At 50.5% G+C, this 27,791-nt stretch overlaps 1 protein-coding gene and 1 pseudogene across 1 annotated transcript in view; both read left to right on the top strand.

Moving 5' to 3' along the window:
• Positions 1 to 27,791, top strand: part of ACO2 (aconitase 2) — a 49,092-nt gene that overhangs the window by 15,401 nt on the left and 5,900 nt on the right. Inside the window, exons 2-9 of the mRNA XM_027540666.1 lie at positions 9,954 to 10,090; positions 15,861 to 16,119; positions 19,250 to 19,342; positions 22,766 to 22,924; positions 23,155 to 23,305; positions 24,607 to 24,711; positions 25,622 to 25,713; positions 26,677 to 26,782. Of these exons, the coding sequence (XP_027396467.1) occupies positions 9,954 to 10,090; positions 15,861 to 16,119; positions 19,250 to 19,342; positions 22,766 to 22,924; positions 23,155 to 23,305; positions 24,607 to 24,711; positions 25,622 to 25,713; positions 26,677 to 26,782 (1,102 nt within the window). The remainder of the gene's footprint in view (positions 1 to 9,953; positions 10,091 to 15,860; positions 16,120 to 19,249; positions 19,343 to 22,765; positions 22,925 to 23,154; positions 23,306 to 24,606; positions 24,712 to 25,621; positions 25,714 to 26,676; positions 26,783 to 27,791) is intronic.
• Positions 5,851 to 5,967, top strand: LOC113893863 (annotated as a pseudogene).

The raw sequence follows: 27,791 nt of genomic DNA, 5'->3' as shown, positions 1-27,791 counted from the left end.
GAAAGCTAAATGGAAAAAGCCTGACCCAGAAGGCCACCTATTGTATGATTTTGTTTGTATGAAATATGTGCAATAGACAAATCCGTAGAAACAGCAGATCAGTAACTGCCAGCTGCTGGGACAGGGAGGGTGGAAAGAGGAGCAGCCGCTCGCTTTGGGTGGTGGAGAAGTTCTGGAACGAGACCGTGGTGATGGTTGCACACTGAGTTGCACATTTAACAGTTACAGTGGTAAATCTTACGTGTGCATGTGTACTTTACCACATTGAAGATAATTAGAGAATAAAAATTATCAGTATACATTGCACATGGCAGGTGTGAAACTTTTGAGTTACACGCGCTGTCAAGTACCTGCTGCTGGATCACACCATAAAGTGTATTTTGTGTGTGCCTGCGTGTTTTTAGTCAGAACTGGAAAGTCCTCTCTGCAAGGGTCCTTTTAGCCCAGAACATCTTGTGGCCAGTATTTGGATGTTGCTAGGATACTACAGCGGACTTTGAATGACTTCTTCCTTCCCTGACGACTCTCCACGAATGGCATTTGATGTGGAGCAAATCATTCATTCTCTCTGTTTGGCTTTTGCATCTGTAGCCAGTGTTTTTTATTTAAAACCGAACATGATCTTGTTTGACCCCGAGGAGGGCTCAGCATCCTTTTCACTTCACCGTCCATATTTTCCTAACTTCACTGACCCGTGTACCTCACGCGTACAACAGCTACTCTGACACCACCACACTGTTTCCATGTCTGTCGTATCCCACCAACCTCTGGTCTGGAGGGAGAGCATTGTGGTGTTCTAGAGTCCAGTGTGGTACAACTAAGTTCTCTTCAGGAGTTTGTAGCAAACAGCGTACAGGTGTGCAGAGATAATGACCCTACCCCACCCCACCCCAAGCGACAGGCTGCCAGTTGCCTCCTAGCAACAGCCTGGTGTGTTTACCACAAAGAATTTTGTTCGCGGGCCTTGAAGTTTGGAAACCACTCAGAGACAGTTTTTGGCATCTAGGAACATGTTCATTGTTAAATGACAGGATTATTCTCCCTATTTAATAATTATTTTAAAATAGTTTGACCAGGCAGGGAACTAGTCATCAGTGACGTGTTCTGAATCTGGCTTGCTTTCTGTGACACTATACTGGGTTGCATTTGATGTGTGCACAATGGCATGTCTGTGAACGAAGGGCGAAGGCTGTGGCTGCTCCAGAAAGACCTGAACCCTGGGGGTCTTCTTCCTTGATGCAGATAAATCTGTTGTGACGTTGCTATGCTTTCCCCTAGGCCTTTGGGGAATTACTGGGTTTAGCTGAGAGCCCGCTTGCTGGGGAAGAGTATTTATAGACTCTCTGAGCTATAGAGAACGCACTCTAGAGAGCATCTAGTCCAGTGGTTCCAAGACCCAGCTGTCTTACTGGTGCTTAGGTTCCGCCTCCGATGACTCTGATTGAGCGGTCTGGGAGCCCGTAGGGTCTCGGCACCATGTCTGTGAAATCTCCCAGGTGATTTTGAGGCATCCAGAATAATCTACTTCTCCCATTTTATAGAAATGGAAAAAAGAAGGCACAGAAAGTCTGGGCTTTTTATCCAAGGGGACATTGTGACCCCACTCTGAGGCCAGATCTCTGGATTCCCACCCCTCGAGTGTTCCTTCTTGGTCCCCACCGCCTCCTGTCACCTGGGGGATCGCACTGTCCACCAGACCACACACAGGGAAGTGACCCACGGGGTGGGCACTCTGAGCTTGGTACCTTCCCCAAATGTTGGGTTTCAGAATTGAGGTTCAGGGACAGAAGTATAATGGTACTAGGGAACTTTGGTTTTTTTCTACACTGTCTGAAAACAGTATCACCTTGATACAAATTTGGGGAATTATAGGAGAAAATAATTTTCCATCTTAACCCAAACAGTTTTTTATAATGTTCATTGCCTTTATATATTTAGAATTATTTCTTGAGGATTGAGTCTCAGCTACAGAATTATTGGGTCAAACGTATAGATGAGCCCATGGGCATCTTACTGACAAACTACTTTATGAAAAGATTGAATTATCAATAGTTTGCTTGCAAGCAGTCTATAAGAGTATTTCTTTGGTTCTGATTTAATTAAAAACTAATGCTGGCTACATTCTTTCTAATTATAAGAAGTATTATAAAATGAGTCTTTTGTGGAAAACTTGGAAAATACAGAAAAACCAAGAAGGAAATTTAGGCCGTTATATCTAGCACATGGATTTAACTGTTCTTGATGCCTTATTTAAAAGATTTTTTTTTGTCATGACTTTTTACACATAAGGAAATATAGAAAATAGTACAAAGAATACCCATATACCTACCGTCCAGAGTCAAAAGTTACCAACATTTTGCCTTATTTGCTTTCTTTACTTCTCCCAAAAGTGTCTTTGGTTTCTTTCTCTTTCCACATCAAAATCTAATAATAATAAAAAAAAAATTGCACTGTATTGACGTGGCTTTTGTAGTCTCTCTTAACCTAGAACAGTCCCTCTCAACTCCTGCCCACCCCCACACACGCACCCCGTTTTCCTCTATGACATTGACTTCGGGAGGAGACCAGGCCAGTTTCTTGTAGACTGTCCACACTCTGGGTGTAGTCTTCGGTTCAGTTGAATATTTGTTGGCAGGGACTCTTCCCAGGTGGTGCCGTCTGAGCGGAAGGCACATGCGTGAGGCGGTCTTGCTGTTGCTGACGCTCTTTGGCCTCTGGTTAAGGTGGTGGTGACCAGGTCCCTGTAGCGTGAAGGTACGTTTTTTCCCCCCTTTTCCTTAGTAATGATAAATTCCTGTAAGTTAACTTGCTGAAACAAAGGGTTTGCACGTTTTAAAAAACTAGCATGCTTTTGATTGTTGTCCAGATGCACCTCACTGATCTTGCTGTGTATGCTCTACTACAGTAAACATGCTTTTTCTGCATTGATTTGTCTTGTCCATTTTTCCCCCTGATTACAAAAGGAGCTCACATGTGTAGCATTTGGAAATACTTAGCCTAGAACATAAAAGTGCCCATAATTCTAATCTCTACAGATAATTGCTGTGAACAGTCTAAGCAGATCTTACCAGTTTTTTTTTTTTTTTTTTCTGAGCATATTTACATTTGTTAATTACTATTATTATACAGAAATGGGCCCATACCATAGTACTATTTTGCCAGTTATTTTCACCTCATGTCATGGAATTTTTTTTCCTGCCAATAAAGGTAGATCTACTTCCTTCCTTTTTAAAATTATGGTAAAATATATATAAAATTTGACATTTTCAAGTGTCCAGTGGCATTAACTACATCCACAATGTTGTAAGACCACCACCATCACCTTGTTCTTTTTAAACAGCTGTAGAATGGCTCTCCTTCATGGGTAGACAGAATTTATTCAGTCAGTGCCCTATTTTTGTACAATTAGGTTGTTCTTTTAGAAACAGTGATGTAGAGAATGTTCCTGCCAGTCTCTGTGCTCTTTTAAATGAGTATTTTTATGAGATAGCTTCCTGGAAGAAGAAGAAAAGTTAGTCATAAAATAGAAACATTTCACATTTTAATAGGTAGTGCCTAATTGTCTTTCACAAATGTTCAGCCTGTTTACAATCTAACCAAAAGCATCTGAGACTGGTAAATTATTAATTTGTCTTAACTGTTTGCTGTTACAAGGTAACCAAACTTGCTCTGTATTCAACCTTGTTCAATAAGGAAGAACTGGTTGGTAAAGTTAAAAAAAAAAAAGAAGTCCTTTGGTTTAATTAACCAATGTTTATGTAACACCTCCTGTGTTTCAGACCTGGTGTTCAGTCATATGGGGAATTTTATTATGAAGACACAGAGACAGTCTGTCCCTTAGTGGATCTTACAGAGTAGTGGAGACAGATAGCGTCTCACAAATGAATGTTAGAAAGTAGTAAATGGGCATGTATGAGAGGAGGCTCTGCTTGAACTGAGCGTTCAAGAAGTTTCCCTAAGAAAATGAAGTTAGTTTGGAACTTGAAGGATGAATGGGAATTACCTACATGAAGGGCAGATTGGGAAGGGATGGACAGAGCTTTCTGAGCAGAAGAAACAACATGTGCAAAGGCCCAGTGGCAGAGCCCTTTAGGCTTTGTACTGGGTAAGGAGGTTCAGTGTGTTTAGTGCCCTGGAGGAGAGCAAATTCTGAGTTCTCAGAGACCAAATCGATGAGGTCTCACTGCCAGGACCCCATAAGTAGAAGGGATTTCAGAAGGATGGGAGACTTTCCAAGGCAAATTCTAACAAATTGCAAGTTGTCTGAAGGAGAGACATGTACCTATAGACCTCAGCTTAGATTTTCAGAATGTCTTGGCCAGAGTTGGAAGGAGGGCAAATAACTAAGGAGAAATACTAAGACAGCTGGAGTACTAAGACAGACAGAAGAGGGTCAGGAATGTCAAAGGTCCACATGAGCTAAGGCTTCTGAAAAATGCTGATCAACCAAAAGCTGTTTGCAGTAAGCAAAATAAGAGGCATACCTCTTCCACCAGAATCCAGAAAAGGAGCACAACCTTATCTAATTTTGTGTCTGTCTCCTCCAGGAAGGAAAAGAATATAATGAGCACATATTCTATGAACACACTCTGTGCCAAGCGCTTAGATTGTTTCATTTAATGTTAATGCCAACATTTATCTCCCATTTTCTTTACGGGGAAGCTAAAGCTTGGTGAGGCTGAGTAACTTATCCAGAGTCACAGCAGGTTGGTGGTGCTGGATTGGGCGGTCTGACTATAGGTCTTCTATCTGAACCATCACACCAGGCTGCCTTCAAATGGGAAAGGATAGGTTCTGTGGGGCAAGAGGGCAGCAGAATCCAGGGGAATTGGCTCATCTTAAACAGGCCGGTGCTTGCCTCCTGGATTCACTGCTTATCACGTGTTGGACTTGTGACTTAACCTCTTTGACCTTCAGTTTCCACATCTGTAAGACAGGAATAACAATCATCTTGCACAAAATCAGAGACAGAAAATGCCTCGTGGCATAGAGCAGGTACCAAATAAGTAATGACTTTTTTTTTTTTTTTTTTCATTTATTTTGATATTTATTTTTTTATTTACTTGGCTGTGTTGAGTCTTTGCTGCTGCACGTGGGATCTTTGATCATCCTTGCAAGGGAGATCTTGTTCCCTGACCAGGGATCAAACCCAGGTCTCCTTCATTGGGAGCTAGGAGTCTTAGCCACTGGACTGCCAGGAATGTCCCTGTTCTTATTTTTATTCCAAGATCACCCATAGCCTGGTGTTCATTTTACATGTGAGAGATACGTGGTCTGTGAATGAATGATACATGGTGTCTTTGCCCTTGAGGTCAGCCTCTTCAGAGTTACACGTGACACTTCATACACTTCAAACCTCTCAGCTCAGCTCTGAAGCAGGGAGCACGGCTGAGGTTTCACCCTTTGAAAAGCTAAGGCCTGGAGGAACAGAGTGAATTGCTTACAATCTTACAGCCAAGCTAATAACATCCTTTTACTTTTTTGTTGCAGTCAGTAGATTAGTAAAACAGTGAGTGTAAGTGTTGATTTCGGTAGGACAATTGACAGGTCAGTCAGGCTGTCCCTAACCACGAAACATAAGTGATGGCTTAGTGACATTTCAGTCAGGTGGTGGTTATTATTGTGGGTTGAAGACCTGGGGAGTGTCACTAAATAGGTTGGCCTGACCAAACATCCACCCTGGGGAGCCTGACCTGGAATGGGTCACAACTGCACTGAGATTGAATGAACAGCCTGAGAGTTGTGCCTACTGGGTGTGGCTGACGTCCACTGGGAAGGCCTGCCTATCAGACCTGGGGTGACTGACCCGAACTCCTGTAGACCACAAGGTGCTGGAGGTGGACAGAAACCGGTGCTGAAATTAAGTCAAGGTTAAGATATATTTATAACACACCAAACAGGAATCTGGGTTATTGTGACAAGGGGCACAAAGCTTGTGACCTCCCTGTAAACAAACACCCAACACGTGTCCCCCTGTACCTCCATGTGGCTGCTGACAGGACCTGTGGGACAAGGCTCAGTATCGCTTAGAAAGCTCCAGTGATTGGTTGCCACCTAGAGCCTGTCCGGTCCATGCATGGGTGGGCCCTGAGAGGTTAAAGACTTTGAACCTCCCTTTTCAAGGAAAAGAAGAAAAATAGATTCCAACTGTATGGTATTCTGCAAAAGGCAAAACTGGAGGCAATTAAAAGGTCAGTGGTTGCTAGGAATGTGGGGGCAGAAGGGAGATGAATGCACAGTACAAAGGTTTTATGAGCAGTGAAAATACTTGGTATGACAACATAGTGGTGGATATAAGTACTTAGTGTGACAGTGTAATGGCGGGTGGACGTCTCATATTTTTGTCCAGATGCACAGAATGTACAACACTGTTCACTTCATTAAAGTGGACCCTCAGATGAACTGGGGCCTTGATGTGTTATACGGTTCATCCTTGGTTAAAAAGGAAAAACCTTAAAATGACTTAGGATAGACGTTTTGTCAAAACTTTTGTTTCACTGTTATATACATATATGTATTATATATGTTTGTGTATTTGTTGGACAGTGATATAAAATGTACTTTTAGATCAAAAAAGTTTGCAGGCTACTGTAGTTAAATTGTACGGCCAAATAAGGGCACAGATTAACCTCAAGGGGAAAAAAAAAAAGATCAAGGTAGAGCTCTGCACAGAAAACGAAGTCAGTAGTACAGTGTGGCTTGAGTGGTCAGTTAGGAGGATGTCCACTGAGGTGTTAGGAGGTAGGAAGTGACGTGTGTGTCAGCAGTGAGGTTGGCTGTCACCATCGTAACAAAGGAGGTGACTGTCCTTTTGCCCTCAGCACAGGGCATGGTCAGGCTGTTGCAGAACCATGTAAAGGAAGAGTTGAAGCACTCAGGGCTACCTTTGGCCTAGCAAGGAGGAGATTCAGACAATATGATAGATCCCGTCTTTACATAGCTGAGGAGGACCCCACCCTCAGCTGAGTTGCTGATCTGGGTTGAGCTTTGGGTTTATGTTGTCGTTGGCCATGTCGTACGGCTTGGGGGATCTCAGTCCCCCAACTAGGAATTGAACTGGGGCCCACACAGTGAAAACCCCAAAGTCCTAACTGCTAAGATATTCCCAAGATTATATATTTTTAACAATCTCAGGAGATTCTCTTGGATCTGAGGCCTGGGAAGCAATGTCCTGAGGAAGAGAGGTTGGGTTTATTTCATATGGTCTGAGAGGGCAGACCCCCAACTGAAAAAGTAGATTGTGCAAGGAAACGAGTTTGGCTGAATATTTTGGGAGAATATTTTGAAAATTTTCAACAATGGATTGGTGGTTGTGTGGGATGATGAATTCCTGGTGTTGGAAAGGGTCCAGATTTTAAAATACATAGATATCTTTTTCGGAGAAGGCAGTGGCACCCCACTCCAGTACTCTTGCCTGGAAAATCCCATGGACGGAGGAGCCTGGTCGGCTGCAGTGCATGGGGTCACTGAGGGTCGGACACAACTGAGCGACTTCACTTTCACTTTTCACTTTCATGCATTGGAGAAGGAAATGGCAACCCGCTCCAGTGTTCTTGCCTGGAGAATCCCAGGGACAGGGGAGCCTGGTGGGCTGCCATCTATGGTGTCACACAGAGTCAGACACGACTGAAGCGACTTAGCAGCAGATATCTTTTTAGAAGAAATGACTTAATAAACAGGCTTCCTAAAAACTTTTTCCATCCTTATTAATATATAAACCTGAGTGGCAATTAAAGTTGATAAAAAATTCCGCTCCCCAGCCACACTGGGCGCACCTCAGTCACGTGTGGTTGGCGGCTACCATGTTTGACCGTGAGGATCTAGGACGTGTCCCTCAGAGCAGAAGGTCCTCTTGGGCAGCTGGCAGTTGGGAGCAGACGTTTGCACGTGGTTGGTAAGCAGAGCATATCATGATTAAGGACGGAGCATGTAGGTGATTCAGTTGTTATTAACAGTGTAGAGTTGATCCCCATTTTAGGGGCAGATCTTCGGGGGAGGGCCTGGGGCATTAGCGAAAAGTGGGTCAGTCAGGCTGGATTGGGTCCTCGTGGCTGCTCTGTGGCCTCGGTCACTCCCCAAGGGCCTCAGTCGCCTCACTGGAAACAGGCTCGTTATCGGCGCCACTTCACCGGGTGGCCGTGAGGACTCAACGGACATGATGTGCGTGGAGTGCTTAGCACAGGGCTCATCTCACTAATACTCCTTTTTTTTAATCCCAAAGTTATATTCTACATGAACATACTGTTTTGTCCTTTTTTTCCAATTGGCATTATTACCTGCCCCTGTGGGGTCCCACATTCCTCCTTGGCACAGACTGCTGAAAGTCCTTTGGGACTTCTCTGGCTGTCCAGTGGTCAGGACTCCATGCTTCCCCTGCAGGGGACATGGTTTGCTCCATGGTCAGGGGACCAAGATCCCACATGATGTACTGCCCACACCACCACCACCCCCTCCCCGCTGCCCAAAAAAAGCCCTTTGATTGGCGGGTTCTTCACCCAATAGAAGAAGGGCAGGGAGTAGAGTCCCTGGTGGATTTTGAGCTGGAGGGCAAGTGGACCTGAAGTCCGCATTGGGAGGTCCCTCCTGCTGTGCTGGGTGGGGGGAGGTGCTGTTTCCTAATGGGGTCTGCTCTCCTCACTGGGTGACCTGAACAGGGAGTGGCCGCTACGCAGTCGTAGTGGTTCAGATGCTGAGGTCAGCAGGGTTTCTTACAGAGGGTGACTTACAGAAGGGCACCCGGGGCGGTGGCCTGAGCCTTGCCTTTTCCTTGCCCAAGGTGTGAGCTGCTAGACCCGGAGCCCTGCTCTTCCTTCCCTCCGTCACTTCATTGGGTTCATTTATTCCCTTGGTCACAGTGCACCCTGTGAAGTGTGTCATCCGGTTTAAAATGAACTAACAGACCTGAGAACTCAACAGTCATTCATCTGCTGCTGCATTAATAAGTTGTTTCTCCCAAATTTGGAGGATTAAAACAACAGTAAACATTTCTCACTCCTAGTTCCTGTGGGCCGGGAATTTGGGAGCGTCTTGGCCGGGTTATTCTGGCTCTGACTCACTCAATAAATTGCAGTCCAGATTGCTGGCCAAGCCCCTGGTTATCTGCTGCTTGTGCTTTGGCTGCAGCGCTTCACCTGCTTACGTATGGTGTGCTTACCTGCCTAGCAAGGTCATGCTGGGTTTTGGCAGGTGGTCTAGTTCCTCTCTAGGTGGGCCTCTCTCAGGACTGCCTAAATGTTTTCATTGCAGTGGTGTCTTGCCCTAGAGCAATCAAAGAGAGCCAGGTGGAAGTTATCCTTTTTATGGCCAGGTCTCAGAGGCCCCGTAGCATCATTGTGCCACATTCTGGCCAGCTGTAAGTCTGCTGCGCGTCCCAGGGTTAGCCACCACCCTTTCAAGGGAGGAGGAGACATCCGAAGCTCATGTGCAGGTTTTCCTCACTAATTTTTCCATCACTTCAGCTGTTTTTCAATCTCTAATGTGCCAGGTAGTCCAGATAGAGATAAGTAAGACAAATAAAGTCCCTCAAGGGACCTACAGAGCAGGTAGGACAGCAGGTACAATTTGGGTGGTGCTTTAGAGCTCAATGAGAGTCTCCACACACATTCTCGTCTGCCTTCCCAGTGGAAGCTGTGTGATCACTACAGCTGCTTGTGCCCTCATGGCCCATCTCTTCTGGCCCTCAGATGATGGAGGGTTTTCTCAGGTGGCTAGAACTCGACTTTGTGACTATAAATAGCCACTGTGACTGTAAATCCCTTGCACTTTCTCCTACCACAGGCTGTGTTCCTGGTGGCTGCTATATCATTCCTGTGCTCATGCGAGGAAACTGAGGCTGCAGTCACCGAACAGCTCTTGACACTATAATTCCATGCTTTTTTTCACCATTCTGCACCGTCCCTTGGGGTGCAGCACCCTAAATACTCTGCTGACAGTCGCTGTTGTCTTTCTTGCAGAAAGCCCTGGGTGCGCGGCAGTACCATGTGGCCTCAGTCCTGTGCCAACGGGCCAAGGTGGCCATGAGCCACTTTGAACCCAATGAGTACATCCGCTATGACCTGCTCGAGAAGAACATTAACATTGTCCGCAAACGGTAAGGCTGCAGGGTGAGCTGTGGAGACCGTTAGAGGGGTTGGTGTTTCTGGTGTTTCCTGCCCCTCAGACAGTGTAGGAGGTGCTTGGCGGAGGAGGATGGTGGCAGGATCTAGGCGTTGAAGGCATAATGGTCCCTGCTGCGGAAGGGTGTTTCAGATCACTGGTGGGCCTTCTGCCCTCTCTGCCAAGGAGAAGCCTGGAGATGTGGGCCCTAGAGATCTCAGGCCTTCTTTGGTGCTGTGGCTTGAACGTCCCAGCTCCTCTTTCCAGAACAGACAACTGGCCATGGGCCATTCCTCTGGGATCTGCCAGGTCCAGGAACTTCAGAATTACTATATTTCCTCTTTGGTCCATCAGCCCGGGAGAGAGCTCAACCTTGAGACTCAGAGGGAAGCTCAGATGGGCACTAGAGCATCCCTCTTTTCTGGACCGCTCTTTGCCCATGTGGTGAAGTGGCAGCCATCTTGCTCTGCTGTTCCGAGTGCCAGGTTCTGGGCTGGATGCTGGCTCAGGAGAGGGGTGGATGAGATCCCACAAGAGGAGGGATGGAGGCTGGCCCTGCATATCAAGCAGCACTGCTCCTGGAGCTTGAGCCACTGCAGACAGAGCTGCACGCCTGCCTGTCGGGTGACATGGCCCTGGCAGCGCGAGAGAACCAATATGAGCACACGCAGAAGCCCCGCTTAGAGCTGACAAGCGGGCTTAGGTGGACAGGGCCACACAGTGAGGGGGTGACTGGACCTCACCCAGTGCTCTGGCCACTGCGCCACATGTGCTCCCCGTTGCCACTTTGCTTCTGCCTTACTGGTATCCTCACCTCAGTTTTAAGGGTCAGGGACTATCTTAGTCTTTATCTCCAACAGCCTCCAGCATAGCATCACCTAATTACAATAAGGACCTCTTATTGTCCATCAAGGGTGTTCATCTGATTCAGGTGGTATGAACTTTACTACTCAAAATGTGGCTCGTGGATCAGCAGCGTCGGTATCAGCAAGCAGCCCTGGGGGCTTGTTAGACACAGAGAACCTCAGGCCCCGCCCCAGACCCACTGAATCAAAATCTGCAGTTTTCACAGGCGCCCCAGGTGACTGAGTGGACACCAGACTGTGAGGAGTGCTGGCCACTTTCCTGGTTGCAGCCAGGGTTAAAACCACTGTCCTCATCACTCTGCGACCTTGTACAAATACTTTTTCCCCAGAAAACACTATTTTATTTATTCTTAGAGCTCTCAGATCACAGCTCAGTGGGAAAAGAATGGATTTTCCTTTAGTCTGCAAAAACACCTCCCCCTGCTTGGGAGAAGTAACACAGAAGCTTGCTTTCACATAACTTGACAAAAGAGTCTTTACCATTTTGTCTTTGCTTCAAAAAATTAATCAAAAAACTTTGATTTAAATTTTGGTTTTAAATTTTTTTGGTTTTGGTTTAAATTTTTTTGGTTTTAATTTTTATCAGCAAAATTAACTCTCCCCTTAAAATTTTTCCTCTGCCTTTTTATTCCAGCCCTGCACCAACCAGAAAAGTCCAATCAATAACTTTGGGCATTTTCCAGATTAGTACAGACTAGGGATGTTCCATTTTCATTGTTGTTACAGAGAAGTGGTTCTCACTGAGGGTGGGGGTGAGGGGTTGATTTTTGTCCCCCAGGGAAATTTAGCAATGTCTGGAGACATTGTAGGTTGTCTTAATCCAGGGTTGTTGGGGGCCAGCGTGAGGTACTCCGCCTGTGGCAAAGGTCATGAGGAAGGAGGCTCGACATACGCAAAGGCAGGATCGAGCCTCAGGAGTCCCCCTGGAAATTCTCGAGCATCTACCCCCATAACCAGAGCCTGCCTACTTTACTACTTTGTGCTCTCACCTACACCTCTGACTTTACGGGGGGCTGTCCCCCACCACCTCTTTCGGAGAAGGAGTTAACTTAGAGCTCCAGTTAATAATAATTCCTGGGCGTGACAGGAGTGTTTCAACTTACAAACTCCTCTGAAGGTTCTCTAGCCTCCCTGACAGGCTTGTCCGGCCACATGTGATTGCTCACAGCCTCCCAACCCTGAGAGGCACGAGACACTTTAAACCTTCTAAAAACAGGTTCTTTAGAGAAGTTAGAAAACTATTAGTATAAGTATAATGGGCTGATTAGAAATTGTATTGGTGAAGGGTTTTTCATTTGTTGAGCCAATGTTTACTGCTAAGTCTTCATATCCCCTGCCCTTACACACGTTAATGAATATATAGAAGAAATAAGTATTAACCTTTGATATAAATCACTTTAGACCTTAGGCCAAGTAAATTCTTTCCTTAACTAAAACCCACTACACCCTCACCCTATAGGAATGTAACTTTATTTGAGTGACGTCTGTTTTAAGAATAATCACCCTTGGAGAAAAAAGTGTTCTGGTTGACTGCCCACTGTCACAAGGAGAGGGTCATAAATTGTCAGCAGGCCCCCCTGGCCAGAAGATGATGTAACACCCCTAAGACCTCTGTATACATTTGTATGAAGCACCTGACTTTAATAAAAGTCAGGACTGCTGTCCCCACGTGACTTTTGTATAACATCTCAGTGTATAAAAACAGACTCTGGAAAATAAAGAATTGGGATCAGTTCCTTGAAATACTGGTCTCCCCATGTCACTCTCTCTCTCACTCTGGCTGAGTCTCAATCTGGAGCGCGGAACCCACCAAGCTTACTGATTTTGCCTGGGCTTCTAAGATCCAACTGGGGAGGCCTCAGTGTCTCCTCTCCTTCGGGAGAACGGAAGGACGCCTGCGGCCTACGTAAGTGGTGCAAGCTTCTTGTGTTGAAGTTTTATTGGTCTCCCGCGTAAACCAAGCTACTCAGCCTCTTTTCTCCACTGAATTTTCCTGCTGAGCTATCCTCATTCTATTATTCTTTATATCTTTGATGAATATTTAAGTAGCCGCCAAAGCCGTCTCCCCTTCGAATACCCTGGATCAGCCGGGGCTGGACCCCGGCACAGGGTGGGGTGGTGGTTGACTGTTACCTAGTGGGTAGAGGCCAAGAATATGGTCAGATACCCTGCAGTATGGAAGACAGCCCCCGCAATAAAGAATCATCTGGCCCAAACTGTCAGTGGTGGCACAGTTGAGAGACCCTTCCATAGAAAAAAGAAGGCAGAAGTGGAGCCATTCTAGGAAGATGCTGAAGGATTAGGATAGATGTGAGGGTGTTTTGGAGGGCCAGGGGGCCTGCATGGGGGCAACTCCTCCACCCTGTGACAGAGGAGCCTGATTCTGTTCCTGGGAACCGAGTCTCCGTCCCTCAGTGAAGCGGGGTGACAGATGGGCATTGAGGATCCATTTTGCCGTCCTCACTTAATCCCCACAGAAATGTGATGATGAACTCGTCCTTAGCTTTTTTATACAGCTTCAGGCATTTGCTGTCAAGGTCTTTGGTTTGAAAGCCCATGTGCTATTTTTCATCGCCCCTGGGACCCAGGAAGAGGGGCTCTGCTCCGCGCGGTGAGTCACTGCCTGCTCACCAGCCAGGGAGACGCTCCACTAAAGGGGGCAGGCTGTACTCCAGGCCAGGCCTATTTTTATTCAAGTTCTCATGACAGCAGAGCTGAGAGGCTTTCAGAATTGCCAGTTGCTCTGCTGTTGCCCACAAAACCAGCAGCCTAGGGAGCTCTTGCTCTCAAGGGGTGAAGTCAACTTGGGGGTGAGGGGCTGGAACCCAGGCCAGCAGAAGGGCCTGTCTTTGCTTCCCCGCAGAGTCGTAATTGGTAACAGCAGTAGCAGTGATGATAGGAATGGAGCACTGGCTACAGGCCGGGCTGGACCCTGAGTTTCCAGGTGTTATTGAGAAGACAGTGAACGGCCACAGTGGCTCCTTGCCTTCCAGCTCGTCCACTCGCTACCTCATGACCAGGGTCAAGGTTCTTTACCTCACTGGGCCTCAGCTTGCTCCTCTGTGTGGTGAGAATAAAGTGACTTCTGTACATCCAAGTATAGACGTATATAGACCAGCACTGCCCTGAGCACTAAAAGCGCCAGGACAAAACTATGACAGAAAGCAGATGAGTGGCTACCGAGGGATGGGGGCAGGAGGGAGGGATTATAAAGGGAAAAGAGGAGACTTTTGGGTGGCGGATGTGTGCGTTGTCTCAACGTGGTGACGATCTCATGGGTATATTCATATGTCAGAATTGATCAGTTGTGTGCTTTAAATATGTGCAGTCTGTTCCATACCAGTTATACGTCAGTGAGGCTGTTTAAAAAACGTGTGCTGTATAAACACTGTTATCTGTTTCCAGTACCAGCCCTGGACTTTAGAGATGGACTGGTGAGCTCCCTGGCTTATCTGGTTACACATTGGGTTTAGTAATAGGGTCAGGTCTAAACCCAGAGCCTCTGACTCTGAGTCCAATTGTGTGTGTGTGTGTGTGTGTGGTTTGTTGGGTATGAGTGGAACTCTGCCCTTTTGAGGAGGCCTTGGGTTTGGCTTTCCAGTGGTCATGTATGGATGTGAGAGTTGGACTGTGAAGAAGGCTGAGCGCCGAAGAATTGATGCTTTTGAACTGTGGTGTTGGAGAAGGCTCTTGAGAGTCCCGTGGACTGCAAGGAGATCCAACCAGTCCATTCTAAAGGAGATCAGCCCTGGGATTTCTTTGGAAGGAACGATCGGGGGGCTGAAACTCCAGTACTTTGGCCACCTCATGCGAAGAGTTGACTCATTGGAAAAGACTCTGATGCTGGGAGGGATTGGGGGCAGGAGGGGAAGGGGACGACAGAGGATGAGATGGCTGGATGGCATCACTGACTCGATGGACAGGAGTCTGAGTGAACTCCGGTAGTTGGTGATGGACAGGGAGGCCTGGCGTGCTGTGATTCATGGGGTCACAAAGAGTCGGACACGACTGAGCAACTGAACTGAACCAGGTTTGGCTTAAGCTTTGCGAGTGGCGGAAGGCAGGGTGTGAGGCATAGACGGACTATGCTGAGAGGGGGTAGGGGTGGTGAGAGGTGGCCCCCACAGAGGGAGCTCAGTGTGTGGCGTGGAGGCTGTAACGAGAAGGCAGCTGCACCTCCCCAGGGGCCCTGACGGGAAGGGAGGGGTGGGCCCCACAGGGAAACAGGGTCTAGGAACAGGGTCTCGTGAGGCTGGCGTCAGTTTCCGTTCTGAGAGCTGGCAGCCTCACCCGTCTTAGTGGGGTGAGAGCAAGCAAGGCTGATGGGGAAGGCTTTTGCATAATAGGGTGATGAGGCCTCCAGCACCTAAGGTAGAGGGTTGTGGGTGCAGGGCGGGGAGATGGGGTGAGGGCGTCGCCAGGCAGATTCTCTGTCCCGGTGGGCCGACTGCACGGGGGAGGTGGCCGTGGCCCAAGAGATGTAGAGGATCCAGGGTGAGACTCCTGCGAACCTGAGCTTTGAACATCACTCCTCTGAGTCTCCGTTAATTCTAGGTCATTTTACTAAATGACGAGGCTACAGTAAGGATTAAACGATGAGACATAGATGAAAAAAAGGGCTCATCAGATAATAGAACTTTAATACGCGTGGGAAAGTAAATATCCTTTAGGGAGAAACAGAAAACCCTCCCCCTCTTGTGGTGGTGTCATTCCTCAAGTGATTTTGGACCCGGTGAGTGCCAGGCGCTGTGCTGTGTGCTGGGGGTACCGGTTCTCCACCTTGGACGCAGTGTGCCCTCCCTGGCTGCCGTCGAGGTTGCCTTGTACTTGAGAGGGCCTGGCTGTGGGCAGACAGGATCGTGCAGCCGGAACCAGGCAAGCCTCCCCTTCTCCCGCCAGGCTGAACCGGCCTCTGACCCTCTCAGAGAAGATCGTGTATGGACACCTGGATGACCCGGCCAACCAGGAGATCGAGCGGGGCAAGACATACCTGCGGCTGCGGCCTGACCGCGTGGCCATGCAGGATGCCACGGCCCAGATGGCCATGCTGCAGTTCATCAGCAGCGGCCTGCCCAAGGTGGCCGTGCCGTCCACCATCCACTGTGACCATCTGATCGAGGCCCAGCTCGGCGGGGAGAAGGACCTGCGTCGGGCCAAGGTGAGCTGGAGGTGGTGGGGAGGTGGGCAGTGGGTGTGACGCGGGACGAGAGGCAACGCCCTTGAACGAGGGCATCGCCCCCTAGTTCTAAGGGACTGTGGTTTAGTCTTTTTCTCTTCTGCCTCTAAGAACACCACTTGCTCTTTGTGAAGATGTTAGAAAATACTGAGAAGACCTAGAGAAAGCAAAAATCATCCCCAGTCTTAACCATACTAAAGGTACTCTTTTCGGGTCCTTTTTCTGTAATAAAACAGAGTATGAGGTGAATGGTGCAGGTAGCAGGTTCTGATCCTTGTCTCCAGTTGCTCTGGAGAGTCGTCACTCGTGTTCTTGCCAGGCCCCTGGGGACCTTGGCAGGGAGGTGGGTGAACAGTGTCACTGTTGGTAAACTTGAGGCGTCCAAGTTGTGTGCAGTCCCACAACTGCACGGGGGTGAGGCTAGGGCCAGACCCTTCTCCCAGCTCCCACTGACTGATAACCGCTGTGGGCTTTCTTCATCTGTGAGTTTTGCTTAATGAGGTGGAAGGGGCTGGCTGCCACACTGAACACCTTGGATTACCCTCTCTTCCTTAGGAAGCCTAATTCACGCGCCTTCCTCCAGGCTCTGCTGTGGTACCCTTGTGTGTGCCCGCTCTTGGCAACATGCGGTCTCTCGCAGCTCTGGGCCTCCACCCTCTCCACCCAGTCATGGACGTGGGCCCCGCTCTTGGGGGCCGTCGGCAGGAGCTGAGTGCTGGCAGGGCTGCCGCCTGACGGGCGCAGAGCATGGCGCGCAGTTGAAAGTGCTTTGGCTCCCAGGGTTGGCAGCTCAGCCAGCCTCTCAGGCCCTTGGGAGAGGCTCAGGGCGGCTTTCCCCTCAGGCCCCCCCGCCTACCTGCTCACAGCGACTGCCCTCAGCTGGCAGAGTCCAGCCGGCTGGCCCGTGGTTCCCATGTTAGCAGCAGTCTTGGCACCTGGTAACATGACGGGGTCCTGCAGTGCTGGGGACTGGGTCCTCTTCAGCCTGAGAGATGCATGACTGCCCACAGCAGGGCCATCCCCCTCGGAAGTCGGCCCTCCCCTGACTTTATGGATTAAAATCTACCTTCTGGAGATGAGATTCACAGAGTCATGGGGTCTCAGAACCCAATTCCTGCTTTACTTCACCCATGTTTATTGAACGTTAATTTTATGCCAGACACTGTGCTGGGATTCAGTATGAACGTGGATCTTAGAGTCCAATAGAGAGACAGCAGCTAAGCAGTTACGCAGACTGGTAACTACTAGTCTGTACGTGTATTCTGAAGGAAGCGTGTGGGACTCTGGAAAGTGTGTGTGGGTCGGGGAGGATGTAACATGTAAGCTGAGACCAGAACAGATGAGGAAGCACATTCTAGACAGAGCAGGGTTCCTCAAGGCCTTGAGGCTGGAAGAAACCTGATGCCTTTATGGAGCTGGAAGGGGGCCTGTGGGCCTGGGGCTCTGAGGTGGGCCGGGCAGGAGTAGGAGGGCCTTGAGGCCTCCGGGCAGGAGAGTGGTCGGATTTCCATGTGTTTGTAAAGGCCCCCTCTGGTTGGAGCTCAGGGAGGCAGGTCTCTGTGTCCAGGGTCACAGAGACCAGCAGAGAGGCATCTAGGCTGAGTCAGGTGCAGACAGCAGAACGCTCCATGCCCACCTGGCTGTCTCCCCCGCCCCCCACCCCGCCACCCGCATGGACACAGGAGCAGCTGCAGCCACAGCCACCCGCTCCTGCCCTCGGTACCAGTTATATCAGTGACTGATTTGTAAATGAGGAGACCAACGGATTAATTATTAATCAGAAAGAGACTGCTGTGGGGACCCAAGCTCTTTGTCTGCCACTCTTTCACTTAGGGGAGCCACACGTGCCCTCAGAAGGATGTGTGGTTGGTCTGCAGTTTATTTTTATTGTTATTACTTCTAATCTTTATTTATTTGGCTGCACCAGATCTTATATGCAGTATGTGGGATCTAATTCCCTGACCAGGGGTCGAACCCAGGCCCCCTGCATCGGGAGTGTGGAGTGCTAGCCACGCTGGACCACTGGGAAAGTCCAGTTGGTCTGGAGTTTAAATGAAGGGGACTGCATGCTTTGAGGGTGTTTCTTGGAGGGCCCAGTGGAGCCCACAGTGAGTCCCTCCTCTGCCTGTGGTCCCATCCCTTTTGTCCCTGAGGTCTCACCTGTCCAGGGACATGCTTGGTTGTCCAGTTAAACGTTGGCCTCATGTCCTTCGGCTGGGGTAGCCTTCCCTTCCCCCTGAGGAAGTTGCCTTTGAATTACAGGCGTACTGGTTACCGTCCTGCTGTCTGTTTGGCTGAAACCTACAGTTGAGAACATGGTCCATCTGACAGTCTTTCATTTGGGGCCCATGAAACATATTACCAAGTGTTGAGCACCTACCACACGTTAGACAGTGGTCTAGGTGTTCTGAGATGTAGCTTCTGTGAGGGCAGTAGCTTTGTTCCTATTACAATGTAGTGACGGGCTCTGGCTGGACAGGCCTGGTTTCAAACTCTGACTTGTCTGTTTAAGTAGGGTCTTGAGCAAGACCTCTGAGTTTCTGTTTTTGCGTCTGTAAAATGGGGTTTGTTTTGGCGTGGTACCATTTCCATAGTGGGCATTCAGTAAACATTAGCCAGGATTACAGACAAGGCATCCGAGGCTCCAAAGGAGAAACAACACCCAACATGAGGCGTGGTGGGACCGGGTGGTCCACTCCGTCCCACTGCTTCCCTCTGGCAGTTCCCCTCCCCCCACTGTGTCCCACTTAGTCCTGTGGTGTCTTGCTGCCCCCTCACTGCTGGCCTTGACCAGGGACCTGAGTGCCGGAAGGACCCTTCTGCAAATAAGGAAGCGGAGACCCAGGGCGGGGAAGGGATTTGTTCTGGACCTACTCCCTGGCCATGTGTCACAGAACTGGGCTCCGTCTCTGTTTCCTGGTCTTTCTCCTGGGCCTGCCGGCCGAGACTTGTGGGCCGGCATCCAAACCCTTTGGGAATTATTTGTAGAAGGCCTCCAGGAGAGGGCCTGCCTTTCCAGTGCCAGCATTTCAGTCACAGGGGAGAGGAGGTGGAGGGAGGGAGGCATGAGCAAACTGTTTCTAATGCCCTGGTTATTGATTTCTCTCAATAGGACATAAACCAGGAAGTGTATAATTTCCTGGCCACTGCAGGTGCCAAGTACGGCGTGGGCTTCTGGAGGCCTGGCTCTGGAATCATTCACCAGGTAAAGCAGGGCCTGGCCAGCCTTTGGGGGTGGGCAGAGGAGCACGCTGCCCTTTGGACCTGGGCAGCACCTCCGGGTCTGTACGAGTAGGGGCCTCAGTGGGCAATTGGATGATGTTTTCATCAACCCTTAGACTCCACTTTCATTTTAAAATTAATTTTCTCTGTGTCAAGTTACACATCCTCACTGTCCATGTGGGAATTTAAAGCAGTCCCTTCTGACCAGCATTTTCACATTGGCGTGTTTTGTGTTGTACCGTCTTCTGAACGTTCGTACGTATCGCAGTGTTTTTTGTTTTGCTTTTCTCCACAAGCGTCGTACCTTGGGTGGATTGCTAATACTTGATGAGAAAGGCACTCTGCAGATAGTAACTTACGCAGTGCTCGCCGTGACCCGGTGAGTCTGGTGGTTGTATTGTCCGCACCTTACAGATGAGGAAGCTGAGGAATGGAGATTTAATCTCCTTGCCCAGGGACATCCGGCTCACCGATTGTGGAGTCAGGCTCCTGCGAACATCCGGGCAGCCTGGCCCTGGGGCCCGTGCTCTGCCTGCTCTGTGGTCTCCTATCACACCAGGGGCTCATCCCCTCTCAGTGCAGGGGGTGCCCCTCAGAGTCTGTGGCCGCTTGCTGGAGTTCTGGAGGGGGAGGTACCACAGGTCATGTGGCCTCATCAGCCAGGAGCTCTTCTGGGTCTCCCCAGGAGTGAATATTCTCTTGATAGGAGAATATCGTGTGTGTGTGTGAGTGTGAGTGTGTGTTTCTGGAGAGATAGTTGATTAGCTTTCATCAGAGGTGTCTGTTCAGGACTGCTGAATGGCGTGCGGGGTGTGCGCTGGTGTGTGTTCATCTGCCCTCCATCCTGTGTGTGAAACCTGCCTCTTTGTACCTTCCCAAGGTGACCCTTCTCCCCACCTCCAGCCTAGGCCTCACTTCCAGATGCGCTGAGTCAGGCTGTAACCCAACCCTGCCTGGGCTCCCACACCGCCCCACTCAGAAACCAGAGCCCACAGATCACCGCTCTGCCCTTTCAAACCCTCTCCCTTGCCAGGAAGGGGCTCCCCGCGAATGGCAGGTCACATTGGTCTGCAGGGGCCAGAAGGCCTCTCTCAGCGGCAGGGTAAGGGAGTCTGGTGGACCCAAACTTGGCTTTTTGTCAAGGGGACCCCAATCCAAGCGTCCCGCATTCCCCGAGTGCAGATGCCCAGGCCTTTTTGGGAGCTTTTGGGCCTAGGTTTTTAAAAAGAAAGTTCCTAGGGACTGTGCGATCTCTGTACAGCTTTCCTCTTCTTCCCCCCCTCCCCCATGTTAGGCAGCTTCAATCCGCCATGTCCACAACAAACCTTAGTCCTTTCCCTCTGCCTCGAATGCCCTGGCTGATCCCTCCTCCACCGTGCTGCTTCCTGGTTCCCCCTGTGCAGCCCTGGCCCTCCGGTGCCCAGCACTGGGGGTCTCTGTGACCCTGTGGGACCCTTCGCTTTACGACCACAGAGTGTGCCGCGTGCCCTGTGGGGACCGGGCCTGTGGCTTGTTTACTCCACTCAGCTCTGGGCCCGCGGCCAGGTCAGTGCAGAATAGGTCCTCAGTGCGTGTGGCTCCTGCAGATAGATGCTGCATTTCCAGTTTTATGTTCTCAGTGTTAGTCCAGCCTAAAAATACACTTCTTGCCCACCACACCCCCACCTGCCTAACCGAATGCAGCTGACCGCTGAGGTCGCTGTCACAACCAGCTTCTTTGTGATGCTTTCTGCAGTCCTCCGGTCTGCGCCGACCACTCCTTTCTGGATGTGGACCATGTTCACAGTCTACACTGTGTGGTCATAATGAATTCTGTGTGTCTGGTCTTCATGGAGCAGGCTTTTACAACCTTGAGTTTTGGAAATTAACTAACTAGTTTTAAATCTTTGTATTGGCTGAGGATAGGAGGACTGGAGAAGTGAAACAGGTAAACAGTGTTCTCTGCAACAGTTGATTTTGTTAGGGATTCCCTCCTTGTTGGCCTCTTCTCCCAGCCAGCTGGCTCATTTCTGGGGAAGGAACCAGGTCTTCTAACTTCCCGCATTCCCAAGAGGCGAGACCCCTCAAACCTTGCTCAGTCTGCTGAGCAAATGCCTCGCCCGAGGCAGAGGCCCTGGGATTTCTGTAAAATTCCAGGGAACCTGCCCACCTTTCAGTTGGTCTTGACAATTCATAAGAGCCTTTCACCGCTCTGATCTCACTTAGTGTCCCCGACATCCATAATATGTGTGTTTTGAGACACAAGTCCATATGACGGTGAGCCACAGGACCTCAGGTGAAGGCTTTTGGCTGCAAAATAAGACTGCCTCTCCCAGGCATTATTGCAGCTTGCTGCTGCTGCTGCTAAGTCGCTTCAGCTGTGTCCAACTCAGTGTGACCCCATAGACAGCAGCCCACCAGGCTCCGCCATCCCTAGGATTCTCCAGGCAAGAACACTGGAGTGGGTTGCCATTTCCTTCTCCAATGCATAAAAGTGAAAGTGAAGTCGCTGAGTCGTCTCCGACTCTTTGCGACCCCATGGACTGCAGCCCACCAGGCTCCTCTGTCCATGGGATTTTCCAGGCAAGAGTACTGGAGTGGGGTGCCATCGCCTTCTCCGATTACAGCTTGAGGGACATGCTCCCATCACATCCTCACGGTGACCCAGTGAGGACTGCACTACTGTCAGCTGCTCTACAGATGGGAAGCAGAGGCTTGGAGAGAAGTGCATTGCCTGGGGCCCACAGCAGGGTGGTGGGGCCAGAACTGAGGCCCAAACATGGTTCCCTTTGGCCGCAGCTCTCCTTGGGCAACCCCGCAGCCTCAGTGTGTCCAGCACCTCAGGTGGTGGGTGGGGCTGCTCTGGGATTGCTGCCCCTGTGGCTGCATCAGGTATCTTGGGGGGAAATGCTCACTGCCACCTCCTCCCTCCCCTGTGCTGGAGCCAGGCCATGGAAGATTGTCCGCTCTCTGGAGAAGCCAGATAAGCACACTCGACACATCCACCACGTGAGGCAGAGAGTGTTATCGGAAGCACCTTTGATCAGTCAGCATTGTCCCCGGGCTTGTCTCAGGACACACTCTTGTATCCCAGGTCATCTGGTTCTCACCACCATCCTGGGGTCGGGATGGTGCAGCCATTCTTAATACTGTGCTAACAGATGAGAAAACTGAGGTCCAGGGAGGCCGTTACTAGTCCAAGTCATAAAATCAGGAACTTCCAGAGCTGTTCCTGAGCCCAAGCTACCAGTCTCCCAGGTTGCTGGCTCATCTAGGCTACACTGGAGAGGCCCCATGCAGGAGGCGTGCCTAGGACTAACTCAGTGGCCCAGTGTTGGCAGGGGGCAGTCTTGCAGACCCCACTGGAGCGCTAAGCTCCTTTCTCTGCTAAGGGCTTTTAAACAGAAGACCTTGGATTCTTTTTCAGATCATTCTGGAAAACTATGCATACCCTGGGGTTCTTCTGATTGGCACTGATTCCCACACCCCTAATGGCGGTGGCCTGGGAGGCATCTGCATTGGAGTCGGGGGTGCTGATGCCGTGGACGTCATGGCTGGGATCCCCTGGGAGTTGAAGTGCCCCAAGGTGAGAAGTGGGGAGGGGCTTGTGTTGGGGTGGCAGCAGAGGGGTGGTTGGTGGGGCGAGTAGGAGATGTGGGACCCCCAAGAGCTGAGAGCATAGGTCAGGCTCAGCTCTCTCTGGGAAGGAGGCAGGGAGAAATAAGCCCGAGTGAGAATTCCAGCAGGTGGATTCCTGGTTCGAACGTGGCGTGTGACACAAGGGCCTGTGCCTGCTTTCTTGCCCCACCTACTCAGGTGATTGGCGTGAAGCTGACAGGCTCCCTCTCTGGCTGGACCTCACCTAAAGATGTGATCCTGAAGGTGGCGGGTATCCTCACAGTGAAAGGTGGCACAGGCGCCATCGTGGAGTACCACGGGCCTGGAGTAGACTCCATCTCCTGCACCGGTGAGGACGGCGGCCGCGGGCGTGCTCCCAGCCTTTGCGGGCCCATGGGCCTGTGGCTGAGCTGTAGACGCAGTGGCTGGCCTGCCCATGAGGCTCTGGCCAGTCAGTTTGGGAACTTGCAATGGGCTCTTAGAGGTAGAGGGGAGGTTGTCTAATCCAGGCCCTTCATTTAATGGGACGCTGGGGCCCTTCGAGGATGGCGGGTCCCTTCCCTGTGGCCACACAGAGTTAGGGGCTGAGCCAGTGTGGCCATGGCCATGGACTGCCTTGACTGATCCAGAAGAATCCACAGAAGGTGGAGGTGGTGGGCGGGGACACAGAGCAGCCCCATTCTCACACTCTCCCTTGCCTGGAGTCAGAGCCTCACTCTCTTCTTTTGGGTTAGAGCCCATCACCTCTTAGTCTCTAAGACCAGGTGGGAGCCAGCCCCCTCCCTATTCATCACTCCTGGTGATCTGGCCTCAATGCCTGGGCCCTCAGAAATCCAAGTAGAGTTGGAATGAGCCTTAGAGATGGTTCAGTTCAGACTTCCCTGCCTGCCTCAGTTCCACAGCACCCCCACAGAACTGGAGTTCAGCCGGCGCTTGTATCCCTCCAGTGCTGCAGGGCTCACTCCTGTAAGTAGCCCTTACTGCTGATGGACGTTCTGTTAGGAAGTTGGCAACAAGCACAGACCCATGTCCCAGCAACACCATGGGGCTGGAGTGCTGGTTGCAGTCAGGACGTCTGTAACCTCCCCAGTTCCGTGGGCGTCTCTGTGGTCCAGGCCGTAGACGTCATTCCAGTATTATAGCTGGAAAACCCCAGGCCCAGAAACATTTCCACCGTGGTGTGGCTGAAAGCACGTGGGCCTGCCCGTCAAGCAGGCAGACAGACCCAGTCCCGAAGGCCTTTGCTGGCATTTGCTTTATGGCATGACCGTGGACCTCTCTGAGTCGGTTCCCTCACCTGCAAATGGACACAGCAACAGCTGGGCGGTCTGGCCAGGTCAGCTCTCATCACATGGTGGCCATCTAGTCTGCTGAGCAGGCAGCCAGGCCCGGAATTGGAGCTCTGCTCGTAGGGCTAGAATCTTGTGTTCTTCTCCCCGTATCCAGCAGCCACCCTGACAGCCGGGACACTGGGCTCCGGCCCCATGGCCTCTCTTTCCTGGCCCTCCTTTTAATCCTGAACCACAAGGGCAGTGAGAGCGAGGGAAGAAGTGATGCCAGCTCCCTGGCGCAAAGATATGTGTGCAGCTCTAGCAGGTGCGGGGGCCTTGCCCAGCTGCTCAGCCGGCCCTGTGGGCTCTCTCTCTACAGGCATGGCGACCATCTGCAACATGGGTGCAGAAATCGGGGCCACCACTTCGGTGTTCCCTTACAACCACAGGATGAAGAAATACCTGAGCAAGACAGGCCGGGCAGGTGAGCCGGTGGGGGTTCTAATGCCCGCGTCTCTGAACTGACTTCAGGGCTCTGAGAAGCCCCTGGAAGTCTGTGAGAGCTTATGTGTGTGACTGCTCCTGAGTGGGCTTTTGTAGCTCTCATCAGCTTCTCAGAGGCTCTGGCCTCTCAGCGTGAAACATCATGGCTCAGGGATTTAGTTCCCCTGAACGAGCATCCTTGGGATTTAGTTTCCCCCGCAAACGGCGTCTGAATTCGGTTCTTCTTGGTCTGGTCCCTGACGCCCTCTATGGGAAGCTCTGTAAATGACATGTATTTGCTTCTGTTTGTAATTCCTACTCTAGCAGGGAAGGAGGAAAATCATTTGGTGCAAGAACCACTTTCTCAGCCTCCCCCAACAACTTCCCTGAGCTTAGCTTCTTTGAAACCCAGAGTTGGAAATGGGGCCTGGGGAGAGCTTGTTGGGTCTTCTGAAGGGAGGCGACTGGTGGAGCCAGAGGCTGGGGGACCTGGGGAGAGCTTGTCACTTTGTTTCCAAGCTCTCTGTACACAGAATCCTACCTGGAAGACTCTTCCTTTAGATATCAAGTAACTTCTCCTCTAAAATTCAGTGCTTCTCCTCTCCCTGACTCTGAACCCCAAGTCAGTGCCCGTCCTCAGTGTCCCCACGTTCCTGTGCCTCTCTCGTGTTATGTTGTAACTTCTGGCTCACTGAGAGCGCCTTCACTAGACTGTGAATTCCTCGAGGGCAGGGACTGTGTCCTCTGCTGTTGTTTTGTTCCTTTGTTTGCCCAGTCAGTGCCCAGGGCCCGGTGTGTGTGGCAGATGCTGGGTAACTGGTTCTGAGGGATGGATGGATGGATGGATGGATGGAGTCTTGTGACCAATTTCTGTCTTACATGCTTCAGTCTCCCTCCCTTGTTGATTTCAGATATTGCCAACCTTGCTGATGAATTCAAGGATCACTTGGTACCTGACTCTGGCTGCCATTATGACCAACTGATTGAAATTAACCTCAGTGAGGTGAGGCAGGGCATTGGTTCTAGGGAGTTTCTGAGGGTGGGGGTTGTTCAGGCGCCATCTGGAGACTTCTGGTGGGCCTCAGGGAGAGCTTGGGCAGGTCCCTGGCTGCACACCCAGCAAGGCTCTTGAGTTTTGGTTCCCCAGCTGGTCATTCAGAAACATTCAGTTTGCCCCTGCCTCAGCTCTCGGAGAAGCCAAGATTTTACCCTTGAGCTTGCTTTGTTGTGAGAATTCAGAGGGCAGGGCCCAAGATTCCAAGCCCGACCCTGGTGCCCTGAGACCTGTAGATCAGGGTAGCATTTGGAAGGCCAGAGGAAGGATGGGCTGGAGGAACCAAAGTAGCAGAACAGAGCAGCCGAGGGTTTGGGCCCTGAAGCCAACCTGCACAAGTTCAAATTCTGACTCTGCCACTTAAGCTTGTGACCTTACTTAAGGTCACTATGGGCCTCACTTCATCATGTGTAAAACCCGAGGCAGTCATGGGAACTGAATGAGCTAATTCATGTAACAACTGTTGCTGATATTTATTGAGGGCTAATTGGGTGCCAGGCACTTCAGTCAGTGCTTCACGTTGGTGATAAGTAGCATCACGTATAAAATGTCTGGCCTCCAGATTCCAGAAGCACCAACTCACTGGAGATAACGGGCTGAGGGAGCCGGCAGCCTTGATTCATCCCATGCCTCTGCTGTCTCCAAGCTCGTGACCTTGGGCAAGGCAGGCAGCTCTGCCATCTGCAGGCGGGAGATAATGACCTTGGGGGTTGGAGGGCTCCAGGAGCGGGTGCATGGACAGTGCCCGCTGTTCGGGCCCTTCCTGGGATGAGGTGTGAGCTGTAGAACGAGAGCTGGCCTCCCAGGCCCACCATGATTGGGCGAGCAGAAGCCAGGCCACCTCGAAGGAGAGAGGTGTCACACACCAAGCTGAGTTCCTCCCCACTCCCGCCCCCACCTCTTTTGCTTCAGCTGAAGCCGCACATCAATGGGCCCTTTACCCCTGACCTGGCTCACCCTGTGGCAGAAGTGGGCAGTGTGGCAGAGAAGGAGGGGTGGCCCTTGGACATCCGAGTTGGTGAGTACCCCCACCCGCAATCCCAGAGCCAGCAGGTCCGCCCAGGGCTGTGGACCATCGCCCGTGCTTACCGTGGGGCCCTCCTGAACGGTTCAGGCACTTTCTGAAATAGTTTTTTTTCCCTCCACAGCTTCTTAAAGAAATTACTTTTTCTTGGTATAAAAGAAATATGTATCAGTGTAGAGACTATTGACAAGAATTTTAAAACACCCTCAATCTCCACCCTCAGCCAGAACCAGCTCTTTGTACATGCCCATACTGATGTGTGTAAATTTTGTTTTACGAACATTTCCTCTTTGAACCACCATGCCTGACTTGACTTTACGTGCTTTACACACACACACTGGCATGTCGGTATCACTGGTGTCATCTTTTCGTGAAGCACGTGAACCCCGGTGGCCTGAGAGTGAATCTGACCCTGCCCCTTCATAGCTGGGTGACCGTGGGCTTGCTGCTTCGCCCCCTGTACCTCGGTTCCCCAGCTGTGAAATGGGGTGATACGGTTAAACTTGCTGGGAGGGGGGACGTGTTGAGGGCTGGCGAGAGCTTCCGACGGCGCCTAGCATGAGGCGCTGCCCAGTGTGTGCAGCCTTACTAGTTGACGTAAATAAAAAGAAGTCTTTTGGTAACTTAATAATTAGAAAATAAATCACTGAACTGGTAAGACAGACTATCTCTCTCTATAGACAGTGTGATGTCATCCAGTCTTTATTGGCTTTTTGAATAACTATGATAGACTTCTTTAAAAGAATTCTTTTCTTCCTGATTATAAAACCAAGTAGAAAGCCAGAGAACACTACAAAGTATAAAAGAAAATGGGCCTCTAGGTCCTTGCCCAGCAGTGGTCCCTGTCCGTAGTGTAGTGGGGGCCGTCCAGTGTGTGTCCACACACAGACTCTGTTCACTCTGAGACAGTGGGTTATACGCTGCCAAGGGTGTTCAGCGTCGTGCTCAGTCGCCACAGTTTCTCTTAAGTGTCTGGGTTGAGAGGATAGACAGCGAGATAGGT

This window comes from Bos indicus x Bos taurus, chromosome 5 (genome assembly GCF_003369695.1).
Source record: "Bos indicus x Bos taurus breed Angus x Brahman F1 hybrid chromosome 5, Bos_hybrid_MaternalHap_v2.0, whole genome shotgun sequence".
NCBI lineage: Eukaryota > Metazoa > Chordata > Mammalia > Artiodactyla > Bovidae > Bos > Bos indicus x Bos taurus.
The sequence above is the reverse complement of the archived record's forward strand: the minus strand, read 5'-3'. Positions and strand labels throughout refer to the sequence as shown.